Source organism: Chelon labrosus (assembly GCF_963514085.1).
Source record: "Chelon labrosus genome assembly, chromosome: 20".
Taxonomy (NCBI): domain Eukaryota; kingdom Metazoa; phylum Chordata; class Actinopteri; order Mugiliformes; family Mugilidae; genus Chelon; species Chelon labrosus.
The window spans coordinates 2,554,355-2,572,804 of NC_140353.1; the positions used below are offsets into that span (position 1 = coordinate 2,554,355).

General features: G+C 45.4%; 1 protein-coding gene across 2 annotated transcripts in view; it reads right to left on the bottom strand.

Annotated features, from left to right (window-relative positions):
• Positions 1-707: 707 nt before the first annotated feature.
• atrn (attractin) overlaps positions 708-18,450 on the bottom strand; it is a 138,183-nt gene continuing 120,440 nt past the window's right edge. For both annotated transcript variants that reach the window (XM_084568796.1, XM_084568795.1), the window contains exons 28-29: positions 9,257-9,371; positions 708-6,646 (exon numbers count right to left, since the gene is read on the bottom strand). In XM_084568796.1, coding sequence (XP_084424922.1) covers positions 6,522-6,646; positions 9,257-9,371 — 240 coding nt within the window. In that variant the 3' untranslated portion in view covers positions 708-6,521. The remainder of the gene's footprint in view (positions 6,647-9,256; positions 9,372-18,450) is intronic.

An 18,450-nucleotide genomic window follows, 5' to 3' on the forward strand; every position in this document is an offset into this window, starting at 1 on the left:
AGTCGTCCGGACAATATTTAGAAAGTTGCGAATAGATAACAGGTAGCTCCACGTTAAAACGTCCAACTTTACTGGAGAAATTAAGATGTTTTTACAGCCTGGTACAAGAAATCGTTTTGGCCTCTATAGCTTATTGCTCCATTCCTGACAACTATACAGAGAAAAATTTCTATATAAGTAATTTGTTTAAATTATATCAAGGCTTAAAGTTATGAATATTTAAGGGGTCGGCCACTTTGAGCCAAAATGGCACCCGCTGAGAAACCACGCTGAGCATCAAAACAGCTCTTCATAAACCCTCCAGATGATGTTACACAGCATCTGTTCACAGATCAGCCATATCATTATGACCACTGATAGGAAAAGTGAATAACATTGACCATTGACTGTCTCTACCTGGCTGGCCTTAGGCAGATGGGTCCCTCCATATGAGCTGGAGCTGCTCCTGTTAAAAGGGAGTTTTTCCTTGCCACTGAGTAACCACAAGGGAGACCTGCATAATACTAGGAAGGTGGTCATAATGTTATGCCTGATCGGTGCATATCTTCACATACAGAGTTTAGGAGACATAATTAAGTAGTTTTATAGACATTTCAACAACATTTGAGCGAACAGGAGACAGTTGATGTCAGTCAAACATAGTCATCGACACAAACAGCCAAAGAGTGGATTTTCACATTTAATAATAGACAAAAATGTTCTGTCATTCTTTTATGTACATCCGTAATTACAAGGTCAGTAAGCTATTATCCTCAAGTTTTACATGTAGTTTTTCATCAGCTCGTAGTAATAATGCTTGTTCGTCTTACGCTGCTGCCTTAACATACAAAATCTGCTATGTACTGTAGTCACATTGTTTTTTTTTGTTGTTTTTTTTTTTAAAAGCTCCGAGAGGTTTCGCCATAAATGATTCTTTTTTTTTTTAAAACCATCATTCAACAAATGTCATTCACAATACTTTCTCATTATTTACAAAAAAACAGCAACTGCTAAATTATACATATTAACAAACTACTTCCTCAGTATATATAATGCCGCTGTACAAAGAGAAAGAAAGAAAAAGAAAGAATTTGAGGGTAATGCTTGATTTGACTTTACAGTGACCTTATTCTGAAGCTTAAACCTGAGCATTGAAGCGTTTCTGTTTGACAAAGCTCTGAATATTAGGATCCTTTTTCCAGTTACTGATCACACTTTATAAATACGCATTCGCTGTTCATTTCTACCAGTCAATACGGAGGTTAAAGCAGAAGTAAGGCCACCATTAAAAGTGATACCCGGTAAAAGTTTGAGGCTGTGCGACGCAGAGGAAGCTGCCCATCTCCTCCAGAATGAATCAGAACTAAACCTGCAGGTACCCAGGGCAGTGACAGTGTCTTACACATTTCCCTTTGCAAAGATATATTTTTTTTTTCTCATTTACTTCACACTCGGGCAGCTCCAGATGGTGGCGAGAGGTAATCATCTGGAAAATCTGAACTTTAGGAATCCTGTAGCCCAACATGGCTGAGCTTTGATGCGTTTAAGGTTTAAAAAAAAAAAAACGTAACCTCCCACCTCCAGCTGTCTCTGGATAGAGCAAAAGGTTCGTATTGTGCTCTTAAGTTTGGATTTGGAGGCTGAGACACGCATCAGAGCCACGTCTTGTGTCGTTCTCTAACCCTGCCACATTCTTCTGCTTCATTCCAGTTATGCCGTTGAGCCTCCGCCACCGTATGAGGCCACGCTGGCGCCGCTTCCGCTACACATCGCGGCAAAAAGGTACAAGCTGCTGATCCTGCGTGGGAGGTCGGTTCCACCCACTGCTAAACATCATCTGCCAAGCAGCTCCGCTTCTGCCACCGTTCCTCACAATATTTAAAACGGATGCAGCAACAAAACAAGAAGGCAGGACCAGGAGTAGCAGCAGTAGCGGTGGCGGCGGTGGCGTCCAGGCTCGGCTGTGTAGAGCAATAATTGGGCTTTAAGAACAGATTCGGTCGTGGAGAATTTTGCGTTTGTATAAGGAGGCAGATTAAAGGTGCCCCATGGAGGTTCAGACACTAAGGTGTAACTATGGAGCAGCAGGTGGCGACACGCTGATTTCACGCTATTTCCTCGTCTATAGGTGGCAGTAATGAGCCAAGAAATGCAGCAGTAAGCCCGTGAAATAAGGAAGAAGACTCCTAAAGTAGGGTAAAAGATGCAGGATTTTTACATGTTTTATGAGGAAAAAAAAAAAATGCATTCGACTCATTTGTCAGACCTCCAAAGATGCTTTTAAATAAATAACTCTGAGTCATGGAGGCGGGCACCTTTAACATCGCTCTGATACAACTAAATGCAACAGAATACAAGAGGAAAACCCATCATGGATGAGCCAGGTAGGACCACAGACTCGTAGCTAGGCCTGGTTTCACCCTGCTGTGAGTTTGTCAGCTAAAGCAAACCAAACCAAGCCTGTGGGCCGTCAAGTGTGTCTGATTTGACCTCTTCTCAGGTTGTGTGGGGATGCATGTGGTAGGAACGTGTGCACAGGCTCTAATTTATCCTGTCAGAGCGCAGGAGTCCAGGCCAGAAGCCCACCCAGGACTGTGATTAATTAGCCGACGAGAGGAAAGCATCACCGGTGATAAATGCGACAATAGCCTGATTTAGATTTTTAGGTTGAATCTGGACGCCCACACCGCCCTGAGAAGAGGCCTAATCAGCAAAAAATAAAAAAAATAAATGGAACTGGTAGTGTAGGTGGACCTCGGGTGAATTTACAATCTTTAAAAGTTTGAAGACTTGTGCAGGAAACCCAGCAAATATGTTGAGACCATAGACTGTATGAATATGGACGGTGGAACTGCTCCTTAAAAGAGAAGCCAAATCAAGTAGAGCTCCCCCTGGTGGCTGGCTGCAGTATAGGCCATAAGCTCCACCCCCTCCATGTTAGTAAATGGGACTTGGGTCAAACTAAAATATTAAAATACACGTCAAATATATTTTTTTCAAGGATGGTTTCTGTCATTTCAGGTAGTTAATATATGTTGATGAATGTTTCGTACTGATCAGACTCTGGCTCCAAACTCCCCCCGGGGAAAACAGCATCAGTTTTGCCAATACAAGGAAGTGGGGATGTGTTGTCCATATTTATATACAGTCTATGGCTTAGATTGACCACGAAATAAAATCCAGAGAGAGAGGATGTGCACCGAGCAGAACAAGATCACAGGTTGGTGGACATCTTCTTTACAAATTTGCAAGTGAGTTTCTTTGTCAATAAAACTTTCAACAGGCCCTAGAATGATCACTGCACCGCCCCGCCACCCAGAAAAGGAGCTTATAGTCACTTCCAAACCATCCTCTGTGTGTTCCAGTTAAACGATTTTTCATTTTACATTCATTTAGAAAATAAAATAAGAAAAAAAAACAAAAAAAAAAACACAATCTTCTCTCTTTGTGAAATCATTAGTACAGTTCACTGGAATCAGTCGTACAACAGATCCATACAGTTCCTTTGCAAAATGAGATCTGGGCTTTGTGCAGAACTAAATTTGTAGCGATCAAAGACGACTGCCGCGGTTATGAATCCCATCAACGAATATTGTTAACCGTAGAATGCAATAAAGCGGTTAAAGCGTCGTGAACAGCTTGTGCCTTCTGTTAAATAGAAACGTGGCGGAATGAAAAAAAAGTTCAGAGCTGCTGCTGAAGAGAAAGTAAGTGCTGCCAACGCTGCTGCAGACAGACAAGAGACGTAGTGCATGTACAGTTCAGGCATTCTGACATGTGACGACCGTTAATTGGGCTTCCCCAGGTTCTGCTTTCTTGCCTCCTCCTCTCTCTCGTCTCTATCAGCTCAGGGTCACGTTTTTGCTTCGTCTTTTTTTTTCTGGAATCTCATGAAGCCTAACGATTAGGAACTAAAACTGAGCCTTTTATTTCATTTGGTCTCTTTGCAAAATGAATTTTACTCAAGTCAGCGGGAGTGGGGCCTTAAAAAAAATCAAATATATTGTTCCCTTCCTAACCACAGAGCCCTGTTATGATTCAAAGTGCATACACGATGTCTAATATTTCATCATCCAACAAGGTTTTTGGTATCGAATGAAGACGCCAAAATGATTGTTGGTGATCTGGCAAACACCTACACACATGAGAAGCAGTGACAGGTGTGCAGATTCTACTCCATCCTGTGCAGATGCAACCGATTTAAACATTAAAAAAACTAAACAAAACCATCCACGAAAGGCTGAGAAAGATTGCTCTAATGGAGGGAAGAGTAAAATTTAAAAAAAAAACTGATAACGCAAAGTGCAAGTGAAGTGCTTTGACGAATGGAGGCGACTCCTTAACGCCGCGATGCTCGCCGGGGTCGCCGAGTGGGGCAGCGGCACTCTATAATTACAGAATGTCAACTTTGTTCATGCCTCCTGCTCTGACCTTTTCCCGGGTGCTAAAAGTGTGCCCTTTAACCAGAGGCTGAGCATGTGTAAGAAGCCCAGAACCGAACACGGCGAGCTCTTTAGGGCAAAAAAATGCAACTTATTAAATTGTTCTATTACCGCTCTACTCCGAGGGCGGCGAGTTAATAACCTTTTTCAGTCTCTGCCTCCAGTCAAAGGCCTGCAGGTGTTGTAGAATGCCACTGTATATGGTATATTCTGCAAAGGCGACTAATATGAGTGATTTTAAGACCGAAGGAGTAAAGATGAAACGGCATGAAACACACATCTGACAGCCTGATGGCCTTAAAAAACAGAAAGCTCCTGGTGTTACTTCAGCTGCTTCAAACCAGCAGCCAGGCTTTTCTTCTTTATTCTGCGATTTCCCTCATTTTCCCCACTGCTGACAAAAAAAAGGCAGTGCTTCTTTTTTTTTTTTTTTTTGTGATTTCAGATAAGGGCCGAGCAGGTAAAGCAGATATATAAAAAGAGATGTGGAGAAAATAGAAAAAGGATCGGCTTAGAGCAAACTCACACAAAGACGGAGAAAACCCAAGAGACCAGACGAGGGGATAATTTAAGGAAAAAGTGAAGTAATGTCTTTTTTTTCCTCTTTTTGCAGGATGTGGCCACTTTAAATGAAAGGTGCTATTAGGAGAGCAGACCCGTACATGTGTGTGTGCACTTCATGTTGAGAGCCTGGTACCATTTAAAGCCTCCACTGTAGCTGCATCAATATGAAAACAGACGTCACTGCTGCAGGCGCTAATTGGGGAGACGTAGATAGCTCAGGGACGCGAAACAATCGCCATCGAACGGCGGCGTTTTGAAGAGAGGGGGAGGGAGTCGCAATTGGAGGGAGGGGGGCAAGGGAGCGGTAATTAGAGGCTATGGATTTCTTAGGCAACGATTACAGAAGCTGAAAGGTCGCCCCCGGCTTCAGAATAATCACTCCACTCAATCGGCCAATCTATAGGAAGCCTGTTCCACATGAGTTTGAGGCACGGCGCTGCCAAGAGGACAACCGTTAAAACACCGGAGGGTTTTCTCAGCCGCCAGCTGTCTGACTGTGTGTCTGACAGAGAGCTCTGCTAGCGTACCTGTGTTGCAGCCGGAGGAGTAATTAGCTGGAAAAGTTTCAATTGTGCAGCGAGCCATTCGGCGAGCCAGTCGGCGAGCCAGCCAGGGAGGACGGGGCGTTTATGTGGTCTCTTTTCCTACTCGGCCGCCGTGCCAGAGAGGCTAAGAAGGCGACGGACCCGGTGGCCATCTGGTCGCCGAGACAGAGAGAGGACAGCAGCAGTAGACACAGAAGCCGATTACAAATGTCACAGACTCTTCAGACGGGCTGCACGGGCAACCTCCTCCTCATTAAAAGGAAGACTGAACCTGCTGTAAGCTTTGCTCCGAGGCCAAACTGTACAGGACTCTGAGACGCCAGCCCCTCAGTGCTGAGCGGGGGGACAACGGGCTACAAATGGGCGACAAGGGGTCGTTCGGGAAAGTTGCTTTTTGGGGAAGTATGTGTTTTGTGTTTGCATGTGCAGCAAAGCATTTTGTTCCTGCCTTTAAAATAACATCAACACCGAAACAAAGAACAACAATAACTTAAAAAAAACAAACAAAAAAAAACATCGAGGGTTGCAAAGTCTCTGGATTTCTCAAAACCTATGAGATGAGGATCTCTTCTAGCAGCAAGCCGTGGCCGCCTCGACTCTAACGAGGCGGTGTCGACGAATGTAAAATGTTTTTCTTTTTTTTTAAGAGGAGGGGAGGAGTAGGCACCCGCTATGTCTCTCCCTCCCTCCTTCCCTCCCTCACTCACTTACTCCCCCTCTCCGTGTCCAGTTTCTGTCATTCAGTTCAAAAGGACCCAAATATCCTGCAGGAGGAGAGGGAGGGGGAGGCCGCTGAGACGTCAGTCCGCCAGACGACTCGGCCCCTCTCCAGAATGTCCCAGTCCTGCGTCCCAGCATGCACCTCTCCCTGCCAGAGCAGAGCTGGCGGAAGTCTTTGAAGGAGGGGGCCGAGGCGGGAGGCTAATGGGAGAGCATCGGTGTTGGGTGGCAGAAGAGGACGAGGAAGGGGAAGAGGGGGGCGGCGGGGTGGTCAGATACAGGTGGAGGGCTGCGCTGTGGGCTGCTGTTTACGGCTCCTCAGGCCTCCAGACTTCTCCTTGTAGCCCACGCACATCTGCTGAGAGACATCGACCAGCGCACTGGCCACCGCCAGACCTGCAGAAACACAGAGAGGAGGTGAGGATTAGGGAAAAGATGTCTTTTCATAATCATTTAGTGTACAAAATTTTTGACTTTTTGTCACAGGAATATCCCAGCGTTTCTTATTCTATTTAAGTATACCTGTACCTAATTTCATTTTTCAAGTGTGTATGTCAAAATGTCAGCTGAGACAAAGGCCTAGGGGCAGAAAAGAAATCAACATACTCTGGAAGAAGGGAAGAAAAAAGAAAGAGAGGTTTAAGACAAATATTTAAACCTATTTTTGTTGTTTTTGAGGAAACCTTTCTGGGATCGTCTAACCAACTGCAGCTTTAGGGTGAAAAAAACTAAAACTAGAACATCCTGGTTAATTCGGCTGATTATCACCTCCTAATTAAAAGAACTCCCGTGTCTCTGATTGATTGGTCTCTATCTCTGCCGCACATTTGTTTCCTCCAAATTGGAACCCGACTGATAAACCAGTCAACTTTGGCTCATTGAGATAAAGACGCAGAGCATGGTCTTTATTTTCACACTCTAATAAATGTTCATTAAACACCACGGTCACAGTTCTATTTAAAGAAAATACATGTCAGGCATCTCAATCAAATATTATTGATAATCACCCCCACCCCATTGCTATGGTCTAGGTGGATGCTACATGTCTAAGTAACATCCACACCAATGAATGCCAGGTCCAGAAGCTTCCCAGCAGAACACTGAACTGTCACAAGATGGTCAATGTTATTCACTTCTCCTGTCAGTGGTCATAATGTTGTGGCCGATCGGTGTATACTACGTATTATTTGAGCTCTACTTTCTCCCAACCACGTCCACAGGTGCTGCAATCAGACACTCACAGTGCAGGCAATCATTAACTTATACCACACTTCATTAGCATGTATTAATACTCCCTGAGCCATGAAATTCCAATAAACTCCATTTATCACCAATGATGGATGCGTTTACCCCCATCAAGTATACATAGCTAACGGCAAAATACAAATTCAGAGGGGAGAAGCTATGGCTGCGATCGCATCCTCTGCCTCTCTGCAGCAGGCTGCAGCCATTAGCTCGGTTATTGATCGCAACGTGAGCAGCTCGAACCACCCAAATGAGGCTCACGTACAAATCAAAGATAATCTGAAGCGCTGACCTCCTCTTGGCTGTGTGGGGCGGCCATTTTGGAAGGAGCTAAGCAGGAAAACAGATGCGCATGCCGGATGGGAAATAAGTTAAAAGCATTTTAACAGGAGACCCCCACGGGCGCGGGGAGACGGTAGGAACACGGCTAACATGGTCTCAACAAAAGCTGCCCGAGGGAAGCTCCGCCGAGAGAAGAGGCAGTTTTGTCATGACAAAAGGACTAGGTGGTAATTAATAAGGGCCTTAGGCGTGCTGACGGTCTGGGGATTGCAACTGAGGGAGGCAAACAGGCTACATGAAAACACTGATAGCACGGGAAACTTTGAGAAAAAAAGGTAAGTGAAGCAGCGCTGGGTCCTATCACAGTGTCCCGGAAAGATGGAGAAGGAAACCTAAAGAAGGACCGATGGGAATATAAAGACAGCAAGTGACGGAGTGGAGGATGAAAGAAAGTAATGGACTCAATTCTCAACGCTATCAGAATCCCTACAAAAGAAAAGGAAAGGAGGACATGCACGAAAAGAAACCAGACTACCCTTTAAACATGACATGGCAGATAAGAAGGAGAAGAGATAGGAGAGGAGACGTCAGACAGAGGAAGTAGAGAGGAAACGAGAAAACTGAAGAAACCATCGAGAGACATGCAGCCTGAGAGCATCTTCAAAATAATCTATGAATCGTGTCAATCGTTAGTGTGACTGGTTATTTAAGACTACATATCCCATAATTCCTAGCTCTGGTCTTCTGTCATTGAGGATCCCAGGTGTACGTGAACCACATTTCATGCAAGAGAATCAAAATGTTGAAAAAAATAAAAATTAAATTTGTATTTTTTTTTGCAGTTAAAGTGCACATACCACTGAATTAGCACTTTATTATCTTCTGCTCTCTTATCAGGCATAACATTATGACCACCTTCCTAATATTGTGCAGGTCTCTCTTGTGGTGACTCATCAGAGAATGGACATGGGCCTTCTGAGGGTGTCTTGTGGTGCTGGGGACGGCTACTGCCATCAAGGAGTGTCATTGCTATGGGGTGCCTGGTCTGGTCTAGGTGGGTGCTACATGTCTAAGTAACATCCACACCAATGAATGCCAGGTCCAAACGTTTCCCAGCAGAACATTGAACTGTCTTAAGATGGTTTAAATGTTATTCACTTCTCCTGTCAGTGGTCATAATGTTGTGGCTGATCGGTGTATGCCATTTACGGTCCCAATCTCTCAAGTTAAACTTTGCAAAGAAAAAGTGGAGTTTTGTTGTGTGTACTGGGGTCTGGCTCATAAAGAAGCCAATGAAGGAGAACAAAAGAAAAGGAAGTGAAGTGAGGAGATCCGAGCGGCTCAAACCTGTCACGGTCTGACTGCACCTACAGCTACACAACATCAGGCGCAGGAAGGAAGTCAGATCAAGGAAAGACCGTTAAAAAAAAAAAAAAAAGAAGTGAGGAGCAGGGGGAGGGATGAGCGGCTGTGTCTTACCAGACTGTCCTGGAGGAGGGATGCCGCCGGTGCCCCTGGGCAACCGAACAAAGATGGAGAGCACGGCGGCTTTGTTGCCAAAACAAGGCTCGAGGGCGATGGGTTTTGGGACGGACTGTGGAAAGAAAAGCAAAAAGAGAAAGAGAGAAATAAGCATTACACTTCACAATCCTCCCAAATCCTGGCGAACACACGCCATTTTCAAACACTCTGATAACAGAGGCTTTGCTGTTTCTGTTCTTGTTTGTGTCAGCAACTTGCATGGAAACGAGAAAAAAGAAAAACACCTTTCTATCCCCCGCTGAGACACACACACACCAATCTGGAGGCACAAATTGGGCCCCTGCTCAAAACCCCCTACTGCGCACAATTTCACGACAATACCACACGTGTGCAGCGGCTGGATATCAAGTGGAGGCGCTGGCAGGGAGATTTGTGTCGGCGGTGCACTCCTGTCGCCGCGGGCCGTCTGACACACCTGACTCCCTAATACCAATATCTGCTGTTTATCAGCGACTCATCCATATGTGGGAACGAGTTTCCCCTCCTGTAAACACCGTCCGGATCTACTCCTGCTGCTGCTGCTGCTGCTCGCCTCGTACAATATTCATGGCTTTACCTCGACGGAGGATATGATACGGCGAATGCCACCGCGCTGCCTGCATACAGATAAACTTCCTGCGTCTCTCTCGTTTTGGATTCTGAATTCTTGAGCTGGACAGCGAACTGGGCCATGACATGGTTTTTCACACACACACACACACACACACACACACACACACAGCTCTCCTAACACATGAGTTCTGCCCACACCCCCGGTCTTTATCCTCTGGAGAGTTGAGTTTAATGCCCCAAGTGGGACTGCTGCACACTCTCTTTCTTTCTTTTTTTTTTTTTTATTTCCCCACACACAAATTCATCACAGCTCATTTCTCTCTCTCTCTCTCTCTCTCTCTAACACACACACACACACACACACACACACACACACAAACACACACACACAGTAAGCATACATATGGGGAGCAGGGCAGTAATGATATTCAGGCTCTGACCCATTTTACACATTTATTCTCTGCTCCGTCTCTGAGGCTTACCTTTCATACCAGCAGGATACACAGCCTGTCACACAGGTAGCTAGGGAAGTGGCACAAAGACCTGGTTGCCTCTGGGTGTGTGTGTGTGTGTGTGTGTAGATATACCGTAACATTAGCGGTACTCTGTGTTTGTTTGCGTTCCTACAGATGTTTGCCAATTTGCCTCGTTCAGGTGCGATTTGACAGAGACGGGCATTAGATTTCTCCGTTACCTGCTCTGTATGTGTGTGTGCTGGTGGATAGCGTACCCCACTCAGGAATGCACCACGCTCACATTAAACGCCCCGGTAATTTAACATGTCGTTCTCATGTTTGTGGACGGTGGGTGATCTCCTAACATTTGCAGCATGGCTGTGCGCTCTCAGGCTGCAGGTAACACATCGGCTCTCCTCAGAGGAATGTTCTATAGGTGACTGTAGGCCAGAGAGAAACGAGATGGTACCATATTATACTCTCAACGTTCATACCAAACACAAAGGACACAGACAAGCCTCCAGACGAGCCTTCACCTGTCTGCTGCACAGAAAGAAATGGTCAAGTCCATATGAAAGCCGTGTTCATTTTCTTTGTACTAATCTGCTTAATACACACCAAAAAAATAAATAAATGCTGTGGATAAACCAGTTTAATCGGCGGCTATGTGCACATGGACACTGCTTTGCCTCTAATAATCAGAACAGTAGCAGAATCAGAATAAAAGTGCTTTACATGACTACCTCAATCTGAACAGACTGACCTGATCAGAAGGCAGTTTGAATTAACCCCCCTTGTGTCCATGGCTAAGGTGCCTTCAGCAAGCACCGAACCCTCAAATTGCTTCCTGAGTGCTACCGAAATGAAGTGCACGCACTACTGTGCGAACTCGTTTCCACTTCCTCCCATTGGTCAAACTGACCCTAGCGTCCCGGGGTTACGGGCGGCGCCATCTTGCAAGTTTGCAGCCGGACTCCGAGCAGTGCTGTCCGAGAGCGGAGCCGCGTTATCGATGACCTGTCCACGCTTTCGCCAGACCAACCGGCGTTTGCGTTTGGCTAACACTGCGAGCTGCTCCGCCTCCACCAGTTACAAGTCACTGCGGGGCAGCTTCACAAAACGGTTGTCAGTGGCAACTATCAATCATCATGATGTCACATCCTGCTTCTATAGCGTATAACTACCTAAAAATGACAGAAACCATCCTTAGAAGGGGTGGAGCTTATATGACCTATACTGCAGCAAGCCACAAGGGGGAGCACTACATGCTTTGAGAATCTGTCATGACATCCACTCATTTTACAGTCTATGGCGTGAACGGTTGATTGGGTCAAAATACAGAGGAAGAATTTCCCCATGAAAAATCAATAAATGAATTATTCTATTCTATTCTCATGTTTGATAATCTGTTAAAAATGGAAACTATTTGCTCCTAATAACCACAAGAAGTAAACAAGTTATCCTTTTCTCTATCTGCTCAGAATAAATCCATTATTTCTGTGCATGTTTTCCCTTCGTGGGCTAGAATCAGACAACAAGTTTCCAGGAGGGACGGAAAACAAACAGCTGTTGGAACGAGTGTTTGAAAAGATGCAAGATTGAAAACGTGTCTTCCTCTTCTTCTGTGGCATGAATTCATTGTTCCTCCAAAATCCTTCGGTTACATTTCCAGCAGATTTGATGCACATGTAACCAGTGAGATTTTTTTTTTCTCTTCCTCATACTGGATCAACGTTTTATTTTTTCCTTCCGCAGATGAGAAGAAAATGCCAGAAGGCTTTACTTTAACAGATTAAAAAAAAGGGACCCAGTTCCCTTCCAGTTTGTACAGCGGTATGAATGTGCACCTGAATATGTGATTACGTGATTGCTCCGTGCAGCTGAGACCTTCCTACGGTCATGCATCTTCGGACAGGGAAGGTTATTATGAGGTTGTGTTTGTGTGTGCTTTAGCGTGCATCGCCTCGGAGATTGCACCAATTTTCGGCTGCGTTGATCCTCCGCTCACAAACGTGCAGCAATTCAGCCTCCACCCCCCTCCACCCCACCACCCATTCCCAAGAACTGACAGGAGGAAGAGTTCAGATGCAGACAAATGTGCTCATAGGGGGATGGACTCGCCCGCTGGAAACACTGCAGTCAAACAAGCGGCGGCAGCAGCAGCAGCAGCACACAAGTAAACACTCATGTTTGGATACCGGAACTATGAGCTGCTTCTCCTGCTGGAATTTCAACAATAAATTACTGGAAGAGCGCCCTGACTTTGAGAAATGAACCTAATGTACACAGATGAGAAAAAGGACGGGTCGCTGCGTCGTCTCATACTCTCTCCATCTTCTCCAGCTCCCTCCTTGATCATCATGTTTATTTTAAGAGGCCAAAAAAAAAAAAATTAAAAAAAAGAAGACGAGTGTGTCCCAACAGGCGTTGCAATCTGTACACCATACGACACGGCTCATCCCGCGACCTTTGACTCAGACAAGCAAAAACTTAGAAGCACCTTATCAAGGAGAAACCGGAGCCCCTTCTTCCATGTAATGTTTTCCATTAAAGAAACATATTTCCTTTCACTCCCTTCATCTTCCGTCTCGTTTGTTTGTCTTTCCGAGTCCTTGAGTCTCAGCCCACGGAGACGCTCCCCTCAGCATTTTGATCCCCGCGTTAAATTTTTAAAGAAATGTTATTAAGATTTAGTTATATGTTGAATATATAACAATAATTCTCCATAATGCTGAGGAGGCCGGCTGAATCTGCACAAACTCTGTGGAAGAGAAAGCAGCGGGTTTTATGGAAAAATTGGATTTAATTATGCGACACATACTGTAAAACCAACGGTGGCGATGAGAAAGAGAAGCTGCAGATTACCTTAATTTGTTTGCAGTAATTGACAGTAAAGGTTAAAAAAGCAATTTGATTGTGACATCACTTCGCATGGAAGCTTCACGTGGCTCTTTTGTCTCATTGTTTGGGTTTTAAAATCACCAAAAGGTTTGCCAAACACATTTTGGGGACCGTGGCCCGAACACTTTCAGTCCTGTGTGTGAGTGTGAAGGTTGTCAGTCATCCAGGTTTTGGCATATCCAGAAAAAACCCTAAAGAAAAGTTTTTTAAAGACGATTCGCCACTCATCCAAGTATCTTCTGATGTAACTAGGACAGAAGCAGAAATAGCTAGGTGTCTAGTCCAGTTGCCTTTCATCAACGTTTTTTAGCCACTTTAAGTCGTGGTTGCCGACAGCTACTGGCAACAAAGGCCGACCGTGGTCAATTAGCACCTGCACGAAGGAAACAACTACTCATACCAGCAGGTGGAGGTAGTTTATGTTCATCATTCAAAAGAGAAAACGGGAAAAGCTACTATTAGCTGGGAGCATAGACTGTATAAAAGTGGACGCCATGACAGCTGCTCAAAAGTGAAGCCAAAAGCAAGCAGAGCTCCCCCTGGTGGCTGGCTACAGTATAGGTTATAAGCTCCGCCCCCTCCATGTTATCGGATGGGACTTGGGCCAAACTAAAACACTAAAATACACGTCAAATATATTTTATTACAAGGATTTTAGGTAGTTAATATAATGTAGATGCACATTAGCGTTTTATTTTTATTTATTTTTATTTTTTTTAGTATTGGACCCTAGAGAAAGAGGATGTGATTGACAGTTGCCGTGACAACCGCTACGTGAAGCGTGAGTACAGCGTAAAAATCCAACAAGGATTACACGCTGCAGAGAACCAGTGTATGATATAATATGATAAATTAAGCGCCCTCGCAGTTTTGCGGGATGAATGAGTGACGGCTTAGCGACAACGTAAGACGGCAGAGCGCCCCGCTGTAAGGATCATTACTTCCCATTTTCAAAATCACGGTGCCAGAACGTCATTAAAGTCAGCTGATGTGGATAGCTGAGAAATGGGAACTAAAATAGGGACGACTGTTCCAATACAACGTCGGGTGGAGCAATATCACACTCGGCTAATTCTGATTCTCGATCCCTTGGAACACGAAAAGATGAAACAATTATTTTGGCCTTGCCAGCAGCAGTCCAACCCGGGCTGGGTTTTCTTTTTCCACCTCTCCACACGTCTGTTTTCGCCTCGGGCCAAATGTAATTCTCATTGAGTGTGTTTACAATTGAAAAAATGCCCGTGATAACCTGCACACATCTGTGTTAAAAAAAAAAAAACAACAGCAACAACAAATAAGCAAAAGAAGAGAAAGAACGTCAGCTTTTATTTTCACAGCTTAGAGCTGTCGTAGGACTCGTCTGCCAAGTCCAATTTCCACATCAGCAGCTTCTCTTAAGTTCTCGTGCTTATTTCTCTTCTAACACCGGCATCTCATTCAATCTGCAGAGGGAACACGCACGCCAAATAAATTTGCCGTTGGAAGAGACTCGCTGTCAGAGTGACGTGGGATGTGACAATGGGTTCATTTTGATTTCGACAGGCTTCGTTTTCATCGAATGTAGAACCTCAATTTCAACTTGAGGGTGTAAGCCGGGTGTTTCACTTCCCATTTTTAACACGCACACACACACACAAACATACGTTTATCTCCTTCAACAAACGTGTCTACTTTATTTTGCAGGAATTAAGAGGCGAAAACAAACAAACAAAATTCAATTATCCATCCTTTTAAACTCTTTGTCCTTTTTGCCTAAGATGTTCCCTAAAGGAAGAGTCTTTTCCTGTGGTCTTCTTCTGAAGCTGCGTGTTAATAACATTCCCCTGCAGATGCCTTTGTTTTATAGCGTTGAAGCCCACTCCCCCGCCCCTCGCTCAACCTTCGCCAACAGCATCACTCCGGAGAGTTATCTAGACCGGCCAGGCAGAGCGGCGAAAAGGTTTTGTTAAATTACCTCCAGTAATTAGCCCAGCACGTAACGGTTGCTGCTGAGCCCACACACACATGAGCTGATGTGGGCAAACGCGGCGGACGCGTGCTGCTCCGCTTTCATCCGTTGCATTCATCTCTACTTTAGCAGCAGCCGGGTATCGCTTCCCCCCACCGGCAACACGAGCAAGTGACTCACTAGACGCAGCCACTTCCACTGAGCCAGCTCTGATGAGTTGGGAAAAAGGTTTGTCTGCCTGGTATTTAAATGAAACGCCATGGAAACACAACGATCAGGCATAACATTATGACCACCTTCCTAATATTGTGTAGTTCTCCCTTGTTGTGACTCGTCAGAGAATGGACATGAGCCTTCTGAGGGTGTCCTGTGGTGTTAGTGGGGGGGTCTTTGAGGGGAGGGGCCTCTGTGGATCATCCCACAGATACTTGATCAGTTTAAGATCTAGTGAATTTGGAGGCCAGGTCAACACCTTGTGCTGTTCTTCATGTTTTTTTGAGTTGTTCCTAAAGTGTTTTTGTGAGTTTTGCTGCTGGGGATGGCTGCTGCCATCAAGGAGTGTCATTGCTATGGGGTGGGGGTGCCTGGTCTGGTCTAGGTGGGTGCTACATGTCTAAGTAACATCCACACCAATGAATGCCAGGTCCAGAAGGTTCCCAGCAGAACATTGAACTGTCACAAGATGGTCAATGTTATTTACTTCTCCTGTCAGTGGTCATAATGTTGTGGCTGATCAGTATATACAGAGTTTTATTTTGTTAAACTAGAAATTTCTTATCTAAAAGACGACTTTTTGATTCTAAGATGAAATCTGATCAGATTGGTTCATGGCCCTTCTATTCTACTACACTCAATGATATTCTTCATCTTCCTGCAGCTTGTTTTAACCCGACGCCTCTCGGCACACAAACCGATGGAGCCGATTCTTCAAGCACACATATTTTAACAAGGACACTTGAACTTCTACATGCAAGAGGCTTAATCTCTGCAAACAAATGCAAATAAAAAAATAAAAAAAACTACCTCATCTTTCAGCTTCATTCTGTTTGTATTCATGAAACCTGAGTCACCGGCGGCTACCTGCAGCACCCCTTACACATCACACGATAACAACAAAGTGCTCCACTTTACTCTGACGCCGCTTTTAGAGTTTTCTCCTCTCTGTGCAACCGAGGAAGAAAGACACTCTGCACATTCTGAAAGATGCTCGCAGGCAATTTGGCTCTACATGCAAATAAGGGCATTAAAAGGTAGAACTGTGTCACTTGTTGAAGGAAAAGGCCCCAAATTGCCGCCTTTCATCAAAATATCATAGAGAAAATATCTGCAGGAGAAAAGGGTGGGCTTTTATTTTAGGTTCTGACATTATCTATTTATCCGAGATGATCCCAATCGAGCATTCCTCTGGCGTTCTGACTTGCGACCTTACTTTTTATTCCCTGTAACGCTGGCAATCAGAGGTTTCAAGGTTATGAAACTTGTAAAGCTGGTATAAAAATCAGCCTGTAATTTAATGGACTGGACTTTTAAGACAATTTCTTCCCTACTACTGCCGCGACACTCACACGGTTCTTGCCTCGTACGTCCCGATTCTGTCTCGTCCCACGGTATCTACGGAGTGGAAGGCGTCACAAAGGTAATCATCTGCCTGTGATGCCGGGGGCCGCAGGCTCCATTTGGCAGAGGCCGAGTGAATATATCTCATCGGCGGAGCAAGTTTGGACTTCCCATCGAGACTATAAACAACTTTAATGATCTCTAGCTCGCTGTGCGGCGCCCGGCCTCCTGTACGCGGCGATTGCGGGTCTTAATACACTGCTGTAGCATCCTGATAAAACAGCAGGGAAACAAGAGGAGGGGGGGTGGGAGAGAGTCGGCTCCGAGTCGCTCAATCTGAGCAGGGACGAGATAGGATAGTGCGCACTCACCGTCTGAGCAGGTGAAGGCACAGAAAGGCTGAGGAGGAAGATCTAAATTGGATCTCTGCTCCTGGGCTGCTCCTGCCCTGATGGAGAGGAGGAGGAGAGCAGGCTGAGGAGAATAAAAGAAAAGAGGAGCGGAGCCGGGAGAAGAAAAGGCAATGCAGAGATGGAAGAGGGAGGAGGAGGAGGCGGCCTGATTCCACAGCAAGCTGCATCTTTTCTTTCGACACCACAGTGCAGCATGAGCATGCACGCTAACACCCACACTAAAACACACAGGAACACACACACACACGGAGAATCTGCAGATAAGGCCAACAGCAAACCCCCAGACAGCTGATAGGATCAGTAGAGGGCTGGTAAATTAGAGGGGAACACTACAGTAAAGTGGGGATGTCAGACCGGAGACGAGAGAGGAGAAGAAAAGATAGAAAGAAAGAAAGGTATGGTGAGAGTCAGAATGGAGAAAAAGGGAAGAGGAACAAAATAAAATAAAAGAGGAGGGAACAGAATCGTGTTGGAAAAATATAGAGAAACAGAAAATAACAGAACCAGAAGGAAAGGAGGGGGGGAATAAAAACTGAACTGAGCTGCAAAACAGAAAAGAAGAATGAGGGAAATGACAAACAAGACCATGAGCAAAGGAAGAAAAGAAAAGAGAAGAGATGTGCCGGCAAAGGAAAGACAAATTAGGATGATAAAAAACAAACAGAAGAGATGAAAACATGACACGAGAAAAGAAGAGGAAGGGAAGAAAGGAGGCAAAACGAGGGGAGCGAATATTTAGTGAGAGAAGAAGAAGAAGTGAAGAAGCTTCTTGTTCAGGTGGGGATTTGATTAGCTGCTCGTCCTCCTCAGGGGCCCCGCGGCCACTACTCAGCGTAACCTTGTGCTCGTGAGCCGAGCCCCCCCCGAGATCCATGGGCCCTGTCAGAGCCCAGGAGCCCCCCCCCCTCGAGCCACCCTGCTGAAACAGCCCTATAATTCTGCACTACATCTGCATTCCGGGGGTCATCCATCACTGAGTGTGCAGTCACAGGTTTAAACTGGCCCGCGGCTCCGTGACCGTCCAGGACTCGGCTGTAGTTTCCACACCTCTGCATGATTCCTGCTCTTAAACGTTTCCCCACCGCAGCCTCGGCGCTCGGTATCTACATTTAAATCTGCTCCAGCCTGCTTCCACTCGGGCCGCCACGTCCAGCTCTGCTCCATAATGAAGTCTTCTCAAGCGCCGTCCCAACTCGGCTTGACCTTTACGATTAAATCTACCTTTCTACTACTTCAATACTTTCTCCCCACTTTCATTGTTGCTCCGCTGATTTCTTTGCATTTCCAACCTGCCGCGATCTACTC